The 21,526-nt window shown below is 34.2% G+C and overlaps 4 protein-coding genes across 4 annotated transcripts; 3 read left to right on the top strand and 1 right to left on the bottom strand.

Annotated features, from left to right (window-relative positions):
• The first annotated feature begins 9,828 nt into the window (after positions 1-9,828).
• LOC145727021 (uncharacterized) lies at positions 9,829-11,026 on the top strand. The gene is made up of 3 exons (XM_081976398.1): positions 9,829-10,101; positions 10,165-10,423; positions 10,684-11,026. Exons 1-3 carry the CDS (start codon positions 9,872-9,874, stop codon positions 10,975-10,977), a joined length of 783 nt encoding a protein of 260 aa, XP_081832524.1. The 5' UTR covers positions 9,829-9,871; the 3' UTR covers positions 10,978-11,026.
• Positions 11,027-11,102: 76 nt separating this feature from the next.
• LOC145727002 (polypeptide N-acetylgalactosaminyltransferase 1-like) lies at positions 11,103-15,372 on the bottom strand. The gene is made up of 8 exons (XM_081976377.1): positions 14,926-15,372; positions 14,726-14,870; positions 14,508-14,671; positions 14,304-14,453; positions 13,923-14,051; positions 13,623-13,870; positions 11,486-11,920; positions 11,103-11,436 (listed from the first exon to the last, which is right to left on the bottom strand). The coding sequence occupies exons 1-8, from the start codon at positions 15,119-15,121 to the stop codon at positions 11,191-11,193; spliced, it is 1,713 nt and encodes a 570-aa protein (XP_081832503.1). The 5' UTR covers positions 15,122-15,372; the 3' UTR covers positions 11,103-11,190.
• A 341-nt stretch (positions 15,373-15,713) lies between these two features.
• LOC145727008 (uncharacterized) lies at positions 15,714-17,678 on the top strand. Its single transcript, XM_081976383.1, has 7 exons — positions 15,714-15,895; positions 15,952-16,164; positions 16,242-16,456; positions 16,508-17,022; positions 17,078-17,199; positions 17,251-17,519; positions 17,575-17,678. The coding sequence occupies exons 1-7, from the start codon at positions 15,843-15,845 to the stop codon at positions 17,655-17,657; spliced, it is 1,470 nt and encodes a 489-aa protein (XP_081832509.1). The 5' UTR covers positions 15,714-15,842; the 3' UTR covers positions 17,658-17,678.
• Positions 17,679-17,806: 128 nt separating this feature from the next.
• Positions 17,807-19,482, top strand: pasi2 (Protein). Its single transcript, XM_081976399.1, has 5 exons — positions 17,807-18,137; positions 18,195-18,324; positions 18,384-18,478; positions 18,538-18,774; positions 19,135-19,482. The coding sequence occupies exons 1-5, from the start codon at positions 17,928-17,930 to the stop codon at positions 19,234-19,236; spliced, it is 774 nt and encodes a 257-aa protein (XP_081832525.1). The 5' UTR covers positions 17,807-17,927; the 3' UTR covers positions 19,237-19,482.
• The last annotated feature ends 2,044 nt before the right edge of the window (positions 19,483-21,526 follow it).

Below are 21,526 nucleotides of genomic sequence, written 5' to 3'. Positions count from 1 at the left end.
ATTTGTTTTCTCAAACTGCCATCCTGGTCGAGTGTCTGAAACTGGATTTCAAGAACTAAAAACAGTCCGGAAATCAAGACAAAGATTGTATTGTGCATGAAACTCATTTTTTACTTCTAAAGATAATCTAAAAGTTAACTTTTAAAGCTAGAACTGACTTTACTAGGACTAAAGAGAGTCCAAAAGTCTATTTTCAGGACTTCAATTGGTGTACAACTCAATTTTCTGGACTGGAACAAGTCTATAAGTAAATTAAATTTTCGAACTATTTCATTTCTAAAAATTAGTTCTCAAGACTAATATCGTAGCATTTGATACCAAAATTGTTTACTTTTATTACTGAAGAAACTTGACTTTTCGAAATAGTCTTAAACTCGATTTTTCAGTCTTTAAAAGCACTAAAAACAGTCTGAATTTCTTAAAGATGCTACAATTTATTGCACCTATGATGAGTGTAGAAGTCAATTTAATACTGAAGAAGCTTGAAATAACATTTTCAAGACTGTGGACAGTGTACAAATTGGCTTTTAGACCTGATAAGTGAAAAACTTTGTAAAGATAGTCTTGAAACTCGATTTGAGGTACTGAAAACAATTTAGTTTTTTAAGAAATACTCGAATTTTTAGCACTGAGGTGTCTAGAAGTCGATTGAATAGTGACAAAGCTTGGAATGCCATTTTAAGTTTATGAAGAATGTGAAAATTGTTTTTAAGTTTGCTGTGTCAATAACTTGGTAAAGATAGTCTTAAAACTCGATTTTCCAAGCTGAAAGCAGTTTTGAAACACTAAAAATAGTCCAGAATTCTGACAAAATTAAAAGCAAAGTTAAAAGCAAGAAAAGTTAGTTTTCAAGACAATTTTCATGAATCTAATGTCAATGTCCTCTATCTAAGACTATTCTCAAAACTAAAATATTGAAATTTGTCTTAAAATTATGAAAACTTACTTCAAATGCAAATTTTAAGCTTTTGATGTTACTTTTCATTAGTTCATAGTCACTTTTTGGTTGAAGTCAATTTTTAAGGTTTAAAAGTATGAATTTGTAGTAAAAAATTCTAGAAAAAGTAGTTATTTATGTCTACAAGTACAAATCAATTTTCAATATTAAAGTCTCTCAATTTGCATGAAAACTAGTTACAAACACAATTTTTAAGTTTCTGAAATCAATTTTTATCTTTTCTCAGTCAATTTTCAAAACTAAAGTCTTTCAGTTTTTCTGGAAACTATGAAAACTAGCTACAATTAAATTTTTTAAGCTTCTTAAGTAAATTTTCTGTTTCCAAGACAATTTTTAAGTTGGGTTGAGTTAGTTTTGGGTCTTTGAACTTCTCGTACAGGAAGTTTCAAATCAGAATTTTATAAGAGATAATTTCTTTTTCATCGTAAACAATGAAATTTAAAAAAAACACGTAATTTTTTAAAAATATCTAGAGACGTAGAAGATAAGGCAAAAACATTAAAACCATCTTCCTGTATCTAGGCTACTAGAGAATTTTGGCAAAGGTCATTCATAATGAGTATTAATTTCATAATGCGTGTTCCAAATTTGATCAAAATTGTTCCAACAGTTTGACAGTTATGACAAAAAAACGATTTTTTAAACAGAAATTTGAAGGACTGCATTTTCCTTATTTTTCAGGAAAATTACATAATGCATGTCAACTTATTTTTTAATTGGCTATGGATTGGTGAATTAATGACATTTAAAACTGGACCATCCTGTATACAAGGTGTATTTCGTATACAGATATATTTCGTATAAGTTTACGAGCCACCATGGGGATCTCGGTTATTTGAAGAGATACAAGAAAGTTTAAACTGGGGCAAAATTGAGCAATTAGGAGTCGTTTGAAAATGTCAATGATGTCACGTGAAGAAGTGTCAAGTGACTTAACAGGGAATTGTTGAGCTGTTATTTTCAATAATCAGAGGAATATGATATGATGATAGCCCATTTCAAAAATGTAAAAATCAATTATGAATAACCGAAACGTCGGAACTGAAATTTGATATTGTCTAGTTTTTTTAAGTTATTTAGACCAACCCACTCCCACCTTGAAAACGGTGTGTGTGAAAACTATTCGTTTTAGATGAACAATCTAGACAATTTATTCATTTTACGTACCGCGCTCACAAATTATTATACTCTCAGCCCCCGACTGCAATAACCGGATTTACATTAGAAATCAGAGGTATGAAACCGCATTTCTATATCCTAGGGCCGTGCAAAATGACCAATTCGTTGCCGAACCGCAACACCCTAAACATAATTCCTAATCCGATCGTGGACCAGAAACCACACAAGCGCCATTTCATGTCCGGTCCTCTGCTTCGGTCCCCATGTATTTCACATTCTGTGCCAATACTAAATACGTCAACGTTTTATCAGCCCAAGAGGATTATTAAGTTTGAAGTGTAGCAGTTTTGTCCTTTACCGGGACACCTCACCTTTTGCCAGGTTCACCCTAATGCCGGCCTTATAATGAAAGGATGATAGAAAGGCTGCGAACTTTACTGGCTGGCTTTTAACATTTCGTCGGCAACCTGACCTTTTAATCGGATTGACCCTTTAAGGGCAGTCAACGTCTTTAGTAAGTAATAAGATGTTTTGGGTTGGGTTTTTGGGGTCAATAGTTTGCAGAAATGATCACTAGATTTCGTTTGTGTGGGTAGGAATAATTTAACAAATAAGTATACAGTGTGACAAAATGAAGAAAAAGTAACAAAAATATAAGGTCACATGTGCAGTAGTTGCGTAAATTACAGCACTGTTCGTAGTTTGTGATTGGTCAAGAAAAAGCAGCATGCTGAAATCTGCTTTCTCGACCAATCACAAACTACGAACAGTCCTGTGATTTACGCAACTACACGCACATGTGGATTATCAAATACCAAAGAATGTTAGTGCAGAAGTTATGAAGAACAAGATGATTTTTGCAATAATATGATTAACAATAATTGTGACCAGAAATCAGTTTGGAAGAATTCAGGAGCGCACTTTGACAGAACTTTTGGGGTCTTCTTTTATCGGTTTGTCTTTTGAATTGTGTTGTTTGACTTTTTTTGAATTTATCAACCATTTTAACACATTTTTTTGCTCTTCTTTTATCAGTTAGCTCTCGTTTGAAATGTGTGAGCAATTAGCCAATTCAATCATCTTATTTCTTCTCTTATTCCTCTACTCTTCTTTTGAAAATTTTGGGCAATTAACAAACAAAATCATTTTCTCACATTCTTCTACTTTTCTCTTTACTTTCTTTTTTTTACTTTTTAAAAGAAATATCTTGAAAACGTAAAGAGCTAGAAAAATCAGTCAACCAGCTTTTAAAGGTCAGTTCAAATGCTGAACAGATGAAAAAGTAAAAATAAGGACGATACATTTAAAAATTGAAAAATTGAGATTTTGTCAAATTTGCCATTTTTCAATTTTTTAAAGATCTTAAAAACATGAAAATTATCAAGAGTGTTTTTGAAGCAGAAATTGTAAAAACACGACACGTGATCGTGACAATTTAAATTTGCAGGTGCCAACAGCAGTCATGTGACCAGGAAGATGTCATTTTTAACATTGAAAAGTCTGTAAATTACATTTAAATAGTTGGAAAATCCAAAACTGTAAAAACACATCAGGTGATTGTGACAATAAAAATTTGCAGCTGCCAACATTGTTATGTCAACAGCAGTCATGTGACCAGGAAGATGTCATCTTTAAGCTTGAAAAGTCTGTAAATTACATTTAAATCGTTGGAAAAGCTAAAATTGTAAAAACACATCATGTAATCGTGACAATTTAAATTTGCAACTGGCAGCATTGTTTAGTTGAATTAACAGCCTTCTCTTGAAAATTTTGGGCAATTAGGCAGCACGACAGTCTTTTCAACACATTCTTCTACTCTTCTCTGTACTTTCTTTTTTACATTTTAATGGAAATAACTCAAAAACGCAAAGAGCTAGAAAACTCAGTTCATCAGGTTTAATGGTGTTTTCGAACGCTGAACAACCGAAATAGATTATAGTGCAAATAAGGACGATACTTTTAAAAATTGGAAAATTCAATAAGAACAAAGGAATATGAGAAGTCTTGTAAGAGGCAGTCGATTGGTTGGGTCCTCACGTGACCAAATTAAAGCCTAAAATACATAATAAGGTGTTAAAGATACTAGATAGGTGTTACTAGATATTAAATTGGAAATACTTACTACACACCCTACATAGTAACTACTTTAAAATTTATTGATTAGATACAAGCTTTCAGCCGATAACCGTATCTTCAAAGTTGAAAATTCTATTACCTACTTACATAGATGACATTGCATGGAAAGCGGCGATTTTATTCGGCACCGAATAGAAAATGATTTATCGAATTGGCCCTTTTCGCCGTGGCGAAATCCTCGAGACGTTCACTACATAGTAAGAGGTTGAAAGCGCCTCGTAAAGGTTAGGAATAAGGGTTTTACTATGTCTTTTTAAAGTATTACCGGTGGCGCTTTATAGCGCCCGCTGCACTGTCGGATATTTTATTCATTATTTGTACCCGAAGGCATGAGACACGAAAGGAAGATTAAGATCCGTGATTTGTACAGATCAGGATCCGGGAATTTTGCTCCAATTCTTTTTCTCCCGGTTTGGACGTCATCCAAAAGTGCATGCTTCTGTTTGATGTATCGGATGTCTTGTTAACAGAGAATGTCGGATGTGCCTCTTAAACTACCAAAAATGTTGCTTGTAGAAAATAGCATTTTAGATAACAATACAAAAACTTTGCTGTAGTAAAGGTTTATCATAACTGAATAAGGTATGATTCACATTTCCTCTTAAACTAGTTGATTAGCTTAGTAGGACAAGCTTTATAAACGACGGCGCATTAGCCGCAATGCAACAGGCGATCGATAAGCTTGGAGCGTCGCGACGCCGCCGATAAACAGCGGACGAGTCCCACAAAAAATCGAATAAAATGCACTTTTTCCTTACAACGCCTTACATGAACATGTAACCTAATTTTTCCTCATCTAATCTTTGAAAAACCAAAATAGGTCCCACTACAACCTCCTGAAGGCTTAAAGTGGAACTACAAAGAAGTCTAAAAGACTTGAACGAGTTTGATTGGAATATCAAACCGTAGGGTTATGTCGGCAGGCCGACAGGCTCCTACTTCCTAATACAAAGTTTTGCAATATGCTTTTGTACTGCCATCTCTTATACGAGGCAACGTTTTCCAAGTATTGCGTTACGTATCTAAATAAACTTGAAATTTCTGCAGTAGATTTTTTTTGTCAGCAGCTGCTCTCTCCTTCCTAATAGCATCAAAGCATTATATTCCCAAGAGCAATTCAGTTGTCCAATTTGGAAATCCATAATTTTTGTTCGAAAATACCTTTTAAGCAAAAAGTTTCTGACTTTAGGGCTTAGTAGCCATTAGTAATTTAAAAACAAATACGAAGCACTAATTGCATTTGTTCTCTACAGAAATTACTACTACAGAACATTCTTTTTATATTGCCAGTGATGCCTCTAGAACAATTTTAGAAATGTTACACGCCTTCTTATAGAGTTATTATGGGGTTACCAAAGATCCTTAAAGCAATTTTCAAATTGCCAAAATTCTGTAATAGTAGTTTTCCTATTCAGTGTGCAAAGTTATGTTTTCCCACATGCGAAAGCAGTTAGACGGCAGTTAGGATAAGCTTCAAGTGCGGGAAAACTACTTTGCACACGTGTTAGGAACAATATTTTTTCTACGAATGAAATATCTATACATTTTGTTTTTAATTTTTATTGATATTAAAAACAACAACTTATAACTATTTATTGTTATTAACAACATTAATGTTAAATGTACAGTTGGTCGCGTTTTTTAAATTGATCGCAGATTGAGCAACTGAAGGTAAAATACTGGTACTTGGAACTGCTTCACTTTCTTTAGGATTGAAGGTCAGAATTTTGTTACTTAATCCTTTTTTATAACTTGTGGATTCATCAATGTATTCTTCAGCTACCGTAGTCGATTTCCAACCCCCCAAGCGTTTTATGTCAGTGATTCCTTCTCCAGAATCGGCCAGGAACGTTGCCGATGATCGACGATAACTGTGCCCTGTGTAGAGTTCTGGATTTGGCAACTTCAAAAAAATAGCTATTTCAGAAGGCATTTTTCCAAAACTGTTTACTCCAACACTTTGCGAAAAACATTTACCCTTTCTGTAAACTAGGAAAAAACGATTGTTTGACTTTTTTGGACGTAGGCCGGTGTATCTTCTGTACAGTTGCAGGTAGGTTCCGTTATGAACTTCTTCTGATATTATAAAGTTTCTTGCTGTATGATTTTTGGAATCCCTAATTTTAACAATTATGAGGTTTCCTTTGTCTTCAATATGTGTAGTGGTTAAATTGGCTAGCTCTTCCCTTCGACATGCACCAGCAAGTCCGAATATAGTGGCAACTTTAATTAACAGGTAAATTTCATCTGGTGCGGAGTTCATAAAACTGAATATTTCTTCTTTTGTAAAAATTTTCGCCTTTTTAGGTTTAAAACCAACATTCTGCTTTTTCAGAAATGCAGTGAGCTTATAAAATTCACCGATATCGATGTCTCTTTTTATTTTTATTACATTTTTGAGCATTGAATACTTTGACCACATTGTGTTAGGTTTGAATTCTTTGCTTAAAGTAACAAAATACGCTAAAAGTACCTCTTCCTTTAAGATTTTTATCCCCTTTTGTTCGCACCATTGGGTAAACAACTCGTACTGTTTCTCGTATTTTTCTCGCGATTTGAGAGGCAGCAATTGCAAACTAGCCATGTTGGCGGCTTTTAGAACATCTTCCGGAAGTTCATCTTCAGTGATATCCATTATTAAAATAGTTTTTTTAACTTAAATAAGTAACAATAAACACTGTTGTAGACTTTAAATTGCATATAAATGCGTTGTTTGACAATGAGCTTTGGTTTCTAAGGAAACAAGCCTCATTTTCAAAGACAGAGACAAGGTGGTTTATTTACCTAAACTGTACGGAAGAATAATGTGAAAAAAGTCGTGTTTTTTATATGAAACCCCTGAATATTATTACATTTTTGAATTCTACGCAAAATTCTAAGCAGATTTTATGTATAATAGTCTATATAAAACCACTGTTGCAAGGTATAATCAGCATTTTAAAAAGTGTGCGGGAAAAAATTTTTCCCGCATAGTGTGCGGGAAAGTGCCACTTTGCACACACTTTTACGTATGCAAAGTAGCTTATTTGCAAACATTCGTAGAAAAAATCATTTTAAAACTGGCAAAAGTCTCACAAGTTTTCTAGAATTTTGTGGTATTGCCAGATGTTCCTGGAATCATTTTAAAATTACCAGAAACTAAATACCTTGTAAAACTCACTCAAGAATTTATTATAAATGCCAATAAAGCTTCATAAAGTTGGCAGAGTCTTCTAAACCTATCTGGTATTGCTAATTCCTCTATAATAGCTTTAGAAATGCCACAGGCTTCCATATAGAATTATTATAATTCGAAAACCGTCAGAAATCTCTTGAATTAATTTTAAAGTTGCCAGAAGCCTCTAAAACTCTTCGAACTTCCAAGAATCTTTTGATTTTGCCACCTTTGATAATGCCAGAGGCCTCTAAACTCTAAAATACCAAACGTCAAATCAACTTTTTTGTCTTTTGTTGTTTGTCTATTATGTTTTCATGCACATTGATATTTGTGACGCGTCGCTCTAATTTAGTTTGATTTTTCTTATATACTTTAGAAATATTTATGATATACTTCTGTAAGGCACAGTGTAAACACTCTTAATATATTGAAACTTTAATTAAGTGCCACTTTTACCATATCCTAGCGGAACACTCAATAGTAACATTTAAAGCCTTCGAAAACGATTAATATCAATTTGGCTACGAAATAAACTAATGGGTTTCGTGGAAAAAACCCTATCACGTGTCTTCTCTTGGGATGATTTTTCACTTTTTCTGTGCACCAGCTGGACGTCAGCAGCGAAACGTTCCTTTTTCCCCTTTTTTTTTTCATTTTGGGCTCTTCAATTATTGAACGATATCATAATTTGTCTTTATTCCCTTTTTTTTTTGGCAAACCGCTAATCAATTGCACACTTGTCCAGTTAACAAACAAGAAATTCTAAAAATTAAACAAAGAACAGAGTAATCAATTTGAGAATAATTTCAGTAAAGTAAGTTTTCTGACTGACTTTTTAATTTATAATGTCAACTTTACTGAGATGCTATTTTTAAGTTTAATGTTAATCCAGAATGAAATTAAATTAAAATTTATCTTTATTTCTGCTTTTCCCTCGTCATTGTTGCAAGATGATACTTATGTTTTCACGTGATGTTTAAACGTGATAAAGGTTGGAAGGGAGGTTTCACATTATTGTTCCGTCGATGAAGTGAAACAATACCGTCCCTTTGCCACCATTGAAACTTTCTCTAGATGAGTTTCCGCCCTCCATTATAATCAAAAACCCCTTCAGGTAGCAAAACTGGATATGGTAATTTGTGTTTTGTACAGTATCGTTGGAGGTTTCAACTTAACAAAATCGGAAAGACAAAATTAGATTACCCATCAGTTACTGAATGATGCACTAAGCAACTTTGAATGGTGATGGCAAATTGGACCATTGGAAAATTAAAGGGACGCAAAGAATGAGAGAAAAAGAGGGGCCCGCGCTGTTGATTCTGTCATTAAGGCAGTGTTTGCGGAATTAATGGCGTCGGGACGCCGACTGACGCCACTGGGCCAGACGCATCTCCGGCGCCTCGACGCAAAACTGGGCCACGTACACGATTTTCTTTCTGGACGCGATTTAAAAGGACGATTATGTATTTCGATTTAGGAACGAAAAAATTAATGTTCTCAACGTTCCAAGCATGGTTGGGTGAGTTAAGGGTAAAAACGTTGTGTTGAAATTTTGATTAACGCGATTAATAGTATGATTAATCGCATTATCATTGTTGCATTGTAAAATGTTAAAAACTAGTTTTGCTATGATTTTATTCTGATTTTTAGACATTTTCTAAACTTATAAGTGAATTTGTACGGTCACGTGACTAACATTTGACGTTTTGTAAGCTTACTTTATTAAAATGTTCACTCAAAATTTAGTTTTAGATATTTTTTATGATATCATCAATGACAGCCCATGGTCACGTTAACGTGTCTCGTTAATCAATTTTTAGGTAAAACTTTAACTGGAAATCAGAATTACACAGTATTTTCATAGCCACGTGACCAGTTTCGGTCAACTGTCACTTTCAGATGATGATGATTATTGATCTTATTGATTATTCACTGAAAATTCAGAGGTTTAGCTATAGTTATTTTCTAGATGATCTTTTGTTCAAAAATATACACTTTTTTTGAATAACATGATCGTGTGGGTACTCCACTGACTTAGAGACAAACAAAAACTGACTCGCCCCTGTGTGTAAATGGCATACGTAAACAAAATTAAATTAGACGTTACGTAAAAAGGGTCGTGACATCGGGGCGCACCTTTTCCATTCGGTACAATATAATTTGTTAATTGTATTTAACTTGTCGCTCCAATTAAACGGATCGATCATTGTTCTTAATTGGCTGGCCATACTGAAAGTCGATTGACTGTTTTTTGAGTCTTTAGACCATACGACAAGAATTTGTCTGTAAAATTGCCATAGTAAAACCTGCATAGAATATTTCAACATGTTTTTTCTTGCTTTCAAACAATTAGTTTTCAAAGTAACTTTATTAAATTCGCCAGTGGCGTACCTAGTACTAACTCTTAAAAATAACACCACCTTTTAATGAAAGAACCTGTTACTCTAACCAAATGTGACAATTTCACTTTCTTTACACGTCAGACACTTTTTGTACACTATATGTACACTATTCTACACATTTTTTTTACATTTATGTACCAGTATGGATGTGAAACACCTAGTCAGGACTTTTCCCTGGCTTCAACTCAAACAGCCAGCTCCTACACTGGCTGCTCTTCGGAGTGTTCTGAGATATTCCGTATAAGACTCCTCATTTGCGTAAAAATGTTTATTGCCGTCCTTACCATGCTGGGCGGGGCCATTCTGGCCTTATGCATTAACGTATGGTGGTAAGTACCACATGATTAACTCATTCCTTAAGAATGTCAGAAAATAACTAATTATTCGGGAAGGATGGGTAAAGTCAAAGGCCCTTCGGTCACGTGTGAGCCACCTGCAGTCATTCATTTCTTTGGAGATGGATCGTCGTACTATCAAGTGAAGAATAAAGAGACGGGGCTTTGTTTAGATGATCATATTATGAAGGACAAATGGAAGTTTGACGGATTTAAAGACAAATCTAACAGGTTGTATTTAAGACCATGCGACAGTAAGAAAAAGGAGTACTCGCAGTATTTTAAATTTGATAAAAAGAGCGGCAATCTAGGAAAGGTACAAATCAGTATTTAAAGGACGTTTTTGTAGGTACTTTTAAATATTAAAACCACATTAAGTACAAAATAAACTAATTAAATTGCTACATGTTCCATATCAACTTTTAAAGAAATGTGGATCATAGTATCTTAAATTATGTTATATTGCCTTTCTTAAATTCTTCAAAGAAGACTTGAATGGTGGCAGTAACACCCGCAATACTGTAAAAATTAGAATAGTAACCGATATAGGTTATACAAAATTGCTCAATATTTTAGGGAAAATACTGTATCGAGCTCAAACCGTTAACGCAAATGAGGAGTGAGGACAGCAGGAGCTTTGAATGGTGGCTTGAAACTTGCAATCCCAAAGAACCAAAACAAACCCTAGGGCATTCTAAAGCCTTAAAGCAGCTCTATTTAACTGAACACGATATCAAGTATTGCATGACAGCTGAAAAATCGGATGACGCAAAAATATTGTACGTACAGCATTGTTCCGAAACTATGAACCCTCTTCAAGCTTGGGAGTTTGAGGGACCATTAGACACCCCTGAACCTGATATAGCATAACTAAATTGTTATACAACTTTTTCTACAAATATACAAAAAAACACTCTTATTGAACTATTTTTAATGGTATGTGCCGTCTTTGGGGTTATTATGACTAAAATGGATATCAGAATAAAACTCTTGGGAAAAAAAGAATAATCAGCCTTATATTTCAAAACAGCGCTTCGACAGAGAAAAAACTGAGTATATCAAGATAAATCTGAACCCAAAAGACTAATGGTCACGAATAGCGGTGCTATTAACGTGAGTAAAAGTCCACTTTTGAAAGACCCCACCCTTACAAGGTTCCACTATAACGCCCTTTCCATTATCAACGCCGTTACTGCTCAGACATTTTTTCGATTCAGGATTGTACAACGTTCCATTTTCGTACAACTCCCAGTACTGTTCCCGTTTATGGCCGTGGCATTCAGTCAATTGGACTTCGTGTTCGTTGAAAACTTCAGCACAAAAATTTTCCTAGAACAGTACCTTTAAACCTATCCTAGCTTTTGCTGTTTGTAGTTACCTTGCGTAATTCCCCATTTCTACTCAGTGAAAAGTATTGAGAAACGGCAAAAAACTGATGACACTGGTACAGTCCCAGTGGTCCAACTTTGTCTTCAGGCAACTGTAAATCATCCAGACACATCTCAAAGTCGGTTTTAACTTGTCCATAACCAAAAACATTCTCGTCTGGGATGAATTTTTCTGGATAGACGTTATCTAAGTACCATTTGAAGCTTTTACAGCGTAATTTTTGACGTAGCTGCTTCCGGTGCGTTAAATCTCCAATAATTGGGTTGTTTTCCAAAGCGGGTTGGTACATAAAAAACAGTCGCTTGTACTCGTCCATCCAGACGTGTGCTAGCCTTGCTGTGTTGATTCCATGGGTGTCTTTGTTGTCTGGGAATGAGTAGGGATGAAAATCTCTAAAAATATGGCCAACTCGAGAGCAAGGCACCTGAAATACTTGAATTTAGACGCGGTAAATGATCATACAGGGTGGTCCAATAAGTAAGTTACTTTTGACAGAATATAGACCAAGTAAATTTTCACTGAGTCTATAAAGTGCATCTCCAGATTTCAGTCCTGCTAACCTGCTGTAGTTACCTTTAATTGATAATAGACCACCCTATACAAGATGTTCAATGTTGCAGTAATAGCATAGCAAATACCACAATTTTTCACATGTTTTAGAGACGCTCTGTACATAGTAGACACACTAAAATTACAGTTTCATAAACTTACTTGCACTACTGATTGAGGTTAAAGAAATCGAGTCGTATATAAATACATTTTGTTTGCTCTTCAATAAAGTGCTTTTTTCTTACAAAGTAGTGACAACTTAATTTTGCATTTGTGATGGCTGAAAATAGTGGCGGTTCCAAAGACACTGACAAAAAAATGATCAAATTTGGTGAAAAATTTCCACGGAAAAACCGATCCAATTCAATGGGTTCAACGTTTTCAAAGTCAGAAATAAATAAAATTATTTACAGGTACGAGGAAAAAACAGCAGCCGAGCTGATAAGGACACAGTCAACTAAACAAACCTTCCAATATAAAGATAACATTGGTATTCCAATGTTATATTCTTCCAATATCGAATTCCAGAATCGACATTTAGCTTCCAATATCGAAGATAATACTAATAGCAGACAAATACCGGAGATTCTCAATAAGTTAAATGATGTAAGATGATGTCTCAGACCCAAGAGAAGCAATGTGTCAACTTAAAAAAGAAATTGAAAGATCTGGGATAGAAGGAGGATTCAAAAATATCAAGCATTTGAAAGATGGGGCCATAGTTTTTAAAAGCCGGAACGAAGCGCAACAAAAGATATTAAAAAACACACTGGAAAAGAAGGACAACATAAAAATTAAAGAAAGTGGGATAATAAATCCAATGTTTATGATAACTGGCATTCTAAAGGGCTACTCAGAAACCGAATTTATTGAAAAATTGATCAGAATGAACGACACCATCGAAACCGATCTGAATATTTCAAACCTAAAGATGGAAATCAAAGTAATAGCTAAAAAACAGTGTCCTAATCTCACCAAAGAAAATTGGATTCTACAAGCTCAACCAGCAATAGCTAAGTGGTTTTTAAAAGCCGAAACCGTCAATTTTGATATGATGAAAGTGTACGTCCAAGAACATGTTAACCTAGCCTTATGTTTCAAATGTTGCGGTTTTGGACATGTTGGAAAATACTGCAAGGAAAGGCTGTGTTGCCATAAATGCGGAGAATACGAGCATTCAGGCAGTAATTGCCAGTCAATACAATTAAAATGCATTAACTGTATTAAAATGAAATACAAAGCAGAAGAAAGCCAACATTCAGCATGTGACATTAACTGCCCAGTGTACCAAAGGAGGCTGAAAAACTACGGGAGTCAGATAAATTATTCAGATAATTTTTTATAACCAATAATAATAGCAATGGAACCAACAGATCTGAAAACAGAATTCTTCCCAAGACTTTTTTTTTATTATTAATATGGTTTTAACAATGTATATATAGCTAGTGTAACATTTTGTACAAACACGTAAAATATCTTGTATGTGGCCTGTTATGGGCCTATTGACGAAGTTTCTTTTTGTTATCTCTTTATGTAACAAATATGAAATATATTGCCTAACTAACTAACTAACTTACAGTTTCCAATCGACCGCCACACTGCCATATCCGAAACGACATTTCCAAATTTTCACCTCCCCATCCATCCATTTGTTCATCATAAGAACCCACATCCCAGAAAAACCGCCTATCAATAGCAAACAGTCCGCCAGCCATTGTTGGCGATTTTACGGGTGTCACCTTTCCTTTATCATTCTCATCTTGAATATCAATCCAAGTGAAATGACCCGACCAAGAAAACCCTCCAACTTGAAAGCTTGAATCCCCTAAAAAAACAATCCTAACCACTTATGATATTTCCTATAAGAACCCAAGTACCATTAGTGGAATAACCCATATTGCTTGCTTCAATTACATCAATTATAGGCACTAAAACAGCAGTATGATCTTCTTCAATCCGCGAAAGTAAAGGCTCAATCCAGTCTTTTGTAGCTTCACAATGCGCATCTGACAATTTAAGGAAAATAAAGTGAATCAAACCCTGCATGCTCAGATTGTGTTATAGGGATTTACATTGTTAACTAAATGAGAAAAGTCTTTGTTGTTCTTTGGAAAACTGCAAAATATGGGTAAATTCCATTTTAAGCATTTTTGCTTATTACAGTTTTCCACAATAACATTTTTTAAATCAAATATCTTAAAAAAATCTACTAATATTCAGTATAAGTTCTATGAGACTAAGTTGATACAGACACTCACCTAAAAATATAAGTACATCTCCTTGAGCCTCACGAGCTCCTTGTAGTCTAGCCCTAATAAGTCCCATCCTATGTTTTAGCCTTATCAACTTAATATTGTGATTCCTTAATCTAGTTTCTATATAATAGTCAAGTACACCTTTTAAGTTTTCTAAAAAATTAACAGCTTGAGACACTCTTTACAAATATTAGACAGTAAAGTTACCATCAGTGCTACAGTCATCCACTAAAATAATTTCTTGCAGTAGATGACTGGGTGTTTGTAAAAGAACACTCCATACAGTCCGCAGCACAACAGATAACAATTCATTATAAAATATCACAATAACTGATGCTTTTATTGAAGGTGAATATTGCAGTTCTTTGCATCTAAAATAGAATGTAGTGCAACTTAACTTGCAAAAACTGAGTTGAAAACATTACTTGCTACTTCTTGGATCCCTTAGTTTACGATCTAAAGGCATTCTATCACTTAACACTGTGTTCAAAGCATACTTTTTCAATGCTTTTTCTCCAGCTATTGCATCACTTCCATCCAGGAAAGCTGGATCACCATTGTCACCTAGACCTACAAAACTTACTTTATCTTAGACTATTCACATTTAATAATGCCTGATACTCACCAGGTATGATTTTTGACTCCCATTGTCTAAGTTTTGCTTCAAAAGGCTCTGACAAAACCAGTTTGTCATGAACCCCAATTACATTACTTAAGTTGCTAATATGCCTCAAGTAAAGTAGTGTTATTGTAATCACAATAATTACACAAATAACTAATTTTACGTAGATTTTCTTTATTCGACAGCATGTTACTAACATTTTAGTGTTTAGAAGTTATTTTACTAACATTCTTTTAAAAATAACTATAACAGTGCTTTGCTCCAAATGTTGAGCTTTATCGTGGAAGTGAGCATCGAATTCATGAAGCTAGAGCGTAGAATGTCGCTAATTGCTATTTGATTACACAGTAAGTGGTTTTAAAGCATAATATAAAAAGTAAAAACACATTTTTAACTTGTTGATCACCTCTGAAAAATGGACCTTTAAAGTTGGGTTAGGAAATTTGTTTACGTCATTTTTTCGGTGTGCAATGCTGCCGGATGGAAACAGTTAGGGTTGTCTTATTTAATTTCATTTATTGCAAGAATCAGACTTGAGCACCCAAACGTGCAAATTTTTTATGTTATTGAATGCATTTTAAAAAAGTTTGCGGATATTTTTAATAGTTTTCATATTCTCATATTCATATTCGTGAGAGTGGGGTCGGTTTGGCAACATGCTTAGTTTGACTAGACCTAACCTCAAATCTCAAACTTTCATTCTCCTCGAAGCATCACGATGTCACACACGTGACAATATTATAGGTATCTTTACGTTGTAACACGTGATTACCTAAAAGTGTTGAAAAACTTAACCACAAAAATAAATAACCAACCGGTCAATTTTTTTCAAATAAACATGCTTTTAGTTTAGTTTTATGGAAAAATATTTTTTAACATCAATTTAGTGCTAATTACTAGTGAAATTAAATAAAACTACAATGTCCTTGTCACAAAAATTTTCAGGTCTGGTATTAGTGCCATGGTTCAACAAGTAAGATCCTAAATTTTAGTTTGGATTTTAAATTAAAACCATTTCATATTTTTAAGGGTGGAATGGGATTTTGTGTATGAGTGTGCCTACTCCAAAGACAGGGACAAACAAAGCAAAGCTTTGAGTATTTTAAAACAATGGAAATTGAGAACTCCCATTCTTTCTACAGGAGTTGAAGGCACTATGATTTTACTTGAAGCTTTACTGCTCAACACTGAAAATTTATCACAAGAGCATGTAGCTCATTTGTATGCTATTGCCTTGATGAGGTAATGTATAAACTCACATATTGTTAGGATCTTTTGTATGAAATAACCAGTTAAATGTTATTGTAAATTTTTACTAGGTTTCTAAATTTGTCTGCTGCGAACAGTGACAAACAAGGCACATTTACACAAACTTCAGCAAAAAATGAACTACCCAAGTGGTTGATTAATTTAAGACATGATATTGCTCATGGTCATCAAATTCCCTCATTGTATAACTTGAAAATGGGGTTAGACTTTGGATTTCAATGGCTATGTGATAAGTATTGGGAGCCTCAGAGTACTATTATTAAGGGTAGGCCTGTTGATTTCTCTATTTTTGAGTCATTAATGAACAACATTGTAGATTATGACACTAGTGAGACTCCCTTAAATCAAGACATTTTATACTGTTTTGATGGAGTTGTGGATATAATTGTGGCATTACTTGAAAACCAACAATTGGAAAGTGTTTATATGAACAATCTTAGCAGTTTGGTATATGATAAGCTTGAAGAGTCCACATCTGAACCATCTGCTTTAATAAAACTCTTACTTAAAATACTTGAGGAAAGGCTTAAAGAAGCTTCTGCACCAGAGGGTTGCTTCAATAAATTAGTATCTAACCAAGCACTGTTAAAACCTGAATTTCTTGAATTGATTGAAGATGAGGACACAACACCAACATTTAGAATCCAAACTAATTTTAAAGGTGCTTGGACAGATTTACTGAACGTCCTACATCAATGTGGATTGCTGTTTAGTCTGATAGAGAAGCTGGTTGATGTTTTGGTGGATATAAGCATAGGTAAAGAGAGCCAGAAAATGGCTGCATTATGGACACAAGAGTTGTTTTGTGCTCTATTACATTTGAAGGGAAATGTATGTGTTTTTTTTAATTTCTAGTACTGTGGAACTCATTATTAGTGTATTACAGGAGGTCCAAGAGGACACTATACAGTTAGAAGAATCTGAACATTGCTATAAAGATAAATTGGAACATTTTGGGAAAACAATTATTTCCCATCCAAATCCTTTTATATCCTATTTTTTGGATAGGTAAATGCTTGAGTAACTTTAAAAACACCTTAATTACACCCAGTCTTGCAGCTTTCTGGCCTATTCTGACCTGAGTATAGAAAGTAGAAATAACATTCAAGATTTACTTAAGGCTAATGTGCAAGTAGACACTTTGCATCATGCAGTTAATGTAATTCATTTAAGTGATGATTTGCCAGTATCTGCATCTATTACTGTGGATAATGAGGAGGAAATTATGGAAAGTGATGATGTCAGTTTAAATACTACTAATATCAATGGCAACTATGGCAAGTCTTTAGAGTACCTTTTCAGTACTAGCAAATGGCAAAGAATTAAAGGTAGGAAGATCAGGTGTGGATTACACTGGATTTTTAATAATTTAGTATTTTGTAGATACTTCAGCATTTCTGAATTGTCCTTTTGGAGTGCTACCTCATCAAATTGAACTGCAGCATCCATTTATACAGTCGTTTTAAAAATAAAAGTTTTTTTGTTTATTATAGAAGTTTTAATGTCTCCATTCATTAAAAAATCTTATTTACTAAGCTGTCCTCCAGTATCCATTTTGTATCTGAACGTTCAAAGAATGAAATCCTGTCAAATGAGGGTCGGTCATAGATGATTTGACAACTGACAGCCACGCCTAGAGATTGTTTACTTTTTTTCAATGTTTATTTGCAAGATATTTTTAACTTTGGCTTAAATAATTATTTATAATAAATACAATCCGGTTGACTGGGACTCAAATGTACAAAAAGCACGACATGCCTGGCACCAGATCCATTACCGGAACGCCTAGTGTATATTCACATGTCACCACTAGGAGTAGTGCTAATTTACGAAGCACTAGGAGTCTGAGATCGTTAAAAACGCCCTGGTATCGAAAGCCTTTGGTGCAAGATGCGTTTTTTCTGGACGTACAAAGAGCCTCTATGATTGCTGCCGTTTTCTCTTTAGTAAGTTTATTCACCAATTCAGTTTATACTTTATAATAAGTTACTTTATGTTTTCAGTTACTCTCTATTTTTACCATTATTTCTTCCTTCTTTGACTTGTACTGTTATGCTATGGCAGCTCCTGGAAGCACTCACTATGGTTACTATGTAATTTCATATGAGTTTGTGTATGTAGGCTCAAGACATGGTAAAAGTTCTTTTAGACGTCCTATAGTCTTATGTCTAGTGTACATTTTTTTGTTGCAGTGAGAAATGCCTTAGTTATGTTTGCTGTGTTTTCAATACTGCTTGCTGTAGGTGTGTTTGTTACAAGTATAATGCTAATAATATCATTACGAAAGGTAATAGAATTCCATTTATTACAGCTGAACTTTTTGAGTTAGTGTGATATTTTTTTCAGGAATATGAGAAAAAAATGCTTCCATGGGTGTATGTTTTTGGAGTGTTTACAATATTCAGATTCTTGGCATTTTTGTTTTTCTCAATTGTGAATGACATGATTTTTGCCTATAATGTTTTAATGTGCCTTTTGTGGACCATTTTCTTAATATGTTCAGTATATGGTTGGGTTTTAGTTTACTCCCTTTACATTGAGCTATCAGATCTGACTAAACTGGAAGATTTGGCTCATTTAAGGGTAAGTGTGAGGTGTCATCTCTTCTATTATTTAGATTTCAATAATTGATTAATAAACGTTTTTAATATGCTATTACTATGATGAAGCTACAAAGAAGTATGTAATCTAGAAATTCACTAGTAAATATGCTCTTATCAGTAGGCTGCTCATAGTAGGCATAATCATTTCCAATTTTACTTTACTTTTTAACTTTAAAACACACTTTTTGCTTCATTAGCCACTTGGAACTCATCATTCTGGTAAGGCAATCATTTTACACAAATGCACATGTATTTAAGACTTTTATCACACATTTAACCAAAATTAGTAGCATTATATTACAGTTTGGGCATATAATTATTTAATATGAGCTATTGATAGATGGGCACCATGCAATCACTGAACGCATCCACAGTACCATCTCTAGCGGGCTCCCGGCCTACAACACCTCACAGTACGGTGTCGACAATGCCAGTAGGATAAGTGTGACAACTAAATCAAGTGTGCCGGTCACCATGGGTGAAGGTCCCAGCCAGTCTTGTTCTTTTGTTTCTGAACTACCCAGCAGTGTAAGTAAGTATACCATGTCCAGTATATTAAAACAGAGTTCTCTAGAGTCTGGATCTGATAGTAAAGCCACTAGATCTGAGCTAGAAACTATGTAATTGAATGTATTTTGCTTTTGTAAGACTGTATATTTGTAATTAGTGTTTTGTGTCATTTATGTTAAAGGTACTGTAGCACAAAAAAACATCAGTTTTATAAAGTTTATTGTACTTTACAAAACAATTATCCGTCCATTATATACACACACACACTTATTTTTATATGTTATAGTGTAATGTTTGTGTCCAAAAACTATGTTAAAGTTTTAATAATACAACTTGAAATACAGAATGCAGTTTAAAGTGTTTATCCCACTTCCTCATACTCCACAATTTCAAAAAACCCACCCACTTTCATGGCAACACCCTTTTCAGATCTAATCTCATTTGGCATAGCAGCAACCTCTTCTGATAAAGGGTAAAACTCCTCATCAGCTGCAAACTGCTGTTCCATAATAAAGTCTTCATCTTTCTCACCCATCAACAGCTTTTTACGATCACTTAACTGTGAGGTAGCCAACTGGGCTTTTTCCAGAACGCTTCTTTGCTCCAAAATTTGAGATTCTAGATCTTTGATGGTTTGATCTTGGGTTTTTAATACATGATATGAAGTTGGATGGGTTTTTTTGGTTACTAAATATTCGCCGGTATGCACAATACTTCCGGGCATGTACAATCGCTTGCATAAAGGTATCAGTGAGGTACGTTCCGGTTGTTGGCTCAGTTCAACAATGTTTTGGCAAGATTTTTCTAGAGACTGGATGTTGTCCTCTATTTGTGAGAGCAGCGACTGGTTTCGGCCGATATCTTGGTCGAGCAGTGACAGAAACTGAGTTCTTTTACTTATAAAATCGTCTATTTCTTTACTCATTGTGTTTTCTGGCTGAATATTGAACACGTTTGGGTTTGTTTTGGATTGGAGTTTATTGATTAAATATTATGTAAGGTTATGTAAAGTGAAACCGCGTAACATCAAATTTTCAACCGACAGATGACAGTTGACGGATTTTTTCCATTGTATGGTTTCTGCCAAAAAATTTTCATCAGTTGGCTGTGGAAGCATTTGATTGGTCGTGACAGCACTGTTTTTTAGGGATTTTTTGTTGGTAGTTAGATGGTTTACAATTTTTGAAATTCAAAATGGTGGTTAAGTGTTTGATTTTTTTCCGCGTTGAAAAGTGAAGAAATTCGATTCTGTAAGAAAAAGAGTGTGGTAAATGAAGATTACGAAGTCTGCTACCGTTTTGGTTGTTTTAGGTAAATGAATTAGTGTTTTAGTTTTAGGTTTTAGTATACTCAATTACTCAAGAGTTGAAACAGCATCCATGTTTCTATGTTCTTTTTGTAAAAATTTTCCAGGGATTTTAAGTTTATTTTAATATTTTTTGATACTTTTGAATATTACAATGACCGCAGTTTTATCAACCCCTTTTGCCTTATAAAAGTCTGTTTGTATGGGGTTTCCTATTCAGAGTCGTAGCACTGCTTACTGCATTGTTTCGTATCTTTTGTCTCAACAGTTGTTATTATAATGTTCTTATTGTTTTTAGTGCTATTTTACAGTTTTTATGTAGGTAAAGATTATCATGGTAAAGGTTCGTATAGAGTGTATGCAATTTGACAGGGTGATTCAAATTGATTGTAGGATAATTCAAGAGTGGAAAGTAGGTACATTAAAAATAAACTCTAAAGTGTCATATAAACTGTAGTTGAAAAGTGCCCCCTAGCGGAGTTAAAGGTGAGCCACTAAAATCGTTTTTTTATTTTTAATTCCTAGACGAAAAAAGTTGTATGTCAAATTTTAATTTAGAGTTTTATTTTAGTTTATTAATTAAGATAATTTTCTTTTTCTTGGGGCATATACTTAGGGCCCGCTAGTTCCGAAAGGGGGCACTGTTCAATCATAATTTATATGACACTTTGGCGTTTATTTTTTATGTACATTCTACCCTTCAAGTACTTATCCTACAATCAATTTGGACCACCCTGTATACGTATGAGTGCTACAAATATCTTCCATTTCCATTTTGAATCCAACAGGTATTTGGCTGTTTCAAGGTTTCAAGAATTGGTGTATTATTTGTGCATTGTTTTAATGTACAAATTCCAGAAAACAACACAAGGCAGAAGATTTCTTCCTGATGGGTGCGTATTCTTGAAACGAGGGA

Source organism: Ips typographus, linkage group LG3 (assembly GCF_016097725.1).
Source record: "Ips typographus isolate SLU linkage group LG3, UJ_Ityp_2.0, whole genome shotgun sequence".
In the NCBI taxonomy this organism is placed as follows: domain Eukaryota; kingdom Metazoa; phylum Arthropoda; class Insecta; order Coleoptera; family Curculionidae; genus Ips; species Ips typographus.
Note: the sequence above shows the minus strand (reverse complement) of the source record. Positions and strands in the feature narration are given on the sequence as shown.

What these genes read in the sequence shown, in the direction of transcription:
- pasi2 (XM_081976399.1), top strand. Translation starts at nt 17,928, where the DNA reads ATGTACAAAAAGCACGACATGCCTGGCACCAGATCCATTACCGGAACG. An exon ending in TTGCTGCCGTTTTCTCTTTA is followed by an intron (nt 18,138 to 18,194) that starts GTAAGTTTATTC and finishes TTATGTTTTCAG; the next exon opens with TTACTCTCTATTTTTACCAT. An exon ending in AAGATTTGGCTCATTTAAGG is followed by an intron (nt 18,775 to 19,134) that starts GTAAGTGTGAGG and finishes AGCTATTGATAG; the next exon opens with ATGGGCACCATGCAATCACT.
- LOC145727021 (XM_081976398.1), top strand. Translation starts at nt 9,872, where the DNA reads ATGTACACTATTCTACACATTTTTTTTACATTTATGTACCAGTATGGA. An exon ending in TTATGCATTAACGTATGGTG is followed by an intron (nt 10,102 to 10,164) that starts GTAAGTACCACA and finishes TTATTCGGGAAG; the next exon opens with GATGGGTAAAGTCAAAGGCC. An exon ending in AGAGCGGCAATCTAGGAAAG is followed by an intron (nt 10,424 to 10,683) that starts GTACAAATCAGT and finishes TCAATATTTTAG; the next exon opens with GGAAAATACTGTATCGAGCT.
- LOC145727008 (XM_081976383.1), top strand. Translation starts at nt 15,843, where the DNA reads ATGTCCTTGTCACAAAAATTTTCAGGTCTGGTATTAGTGCCATGGTTC. An exon ending in TTAGTGCCATGGTTCAACAA is followed by an intron (nt 15,896 to 15,951) that starts GTAAGATCCTAA and finishes CATATTTTTAAG; the next exon opens with GGTGGAATGGGATTTTGTGT. An exon ending in TCAGAGTACTATTATTAAGG is followed by an intron (nt 16,457 to 16,507) that starts GTAGGCCTGTTG and finishes ACAACATTGTAG; the next exon opens with ATTATGACACTAGTGAGACT.
- LOC145727002 (XM_081976377.1), bottom strand. Translation starts at nt 15,121, where the DNA reads ATGTTAGTAACATGCTGTCGAATAAAGAAAATCTACGTAAAATTAGTT. An exon ending in GGAGTCAAAAATCATACCTG is followed by an intron (nt 14,871 to 14,925) that starts GTGAGTATCAGG and finishes TAAGTTTTGTAG; the next exon opens with GTCTAGGTGACAATGGTGAT. An exon ending in GGATGACTGTAGCACTGATG is followed by an intron (nt 14,454 to 14,507) that starts GTAACTTTACTG and finishes TTAATTTTTTAG; the next exon opens with AAAACTTAAAAGGTGTACTT.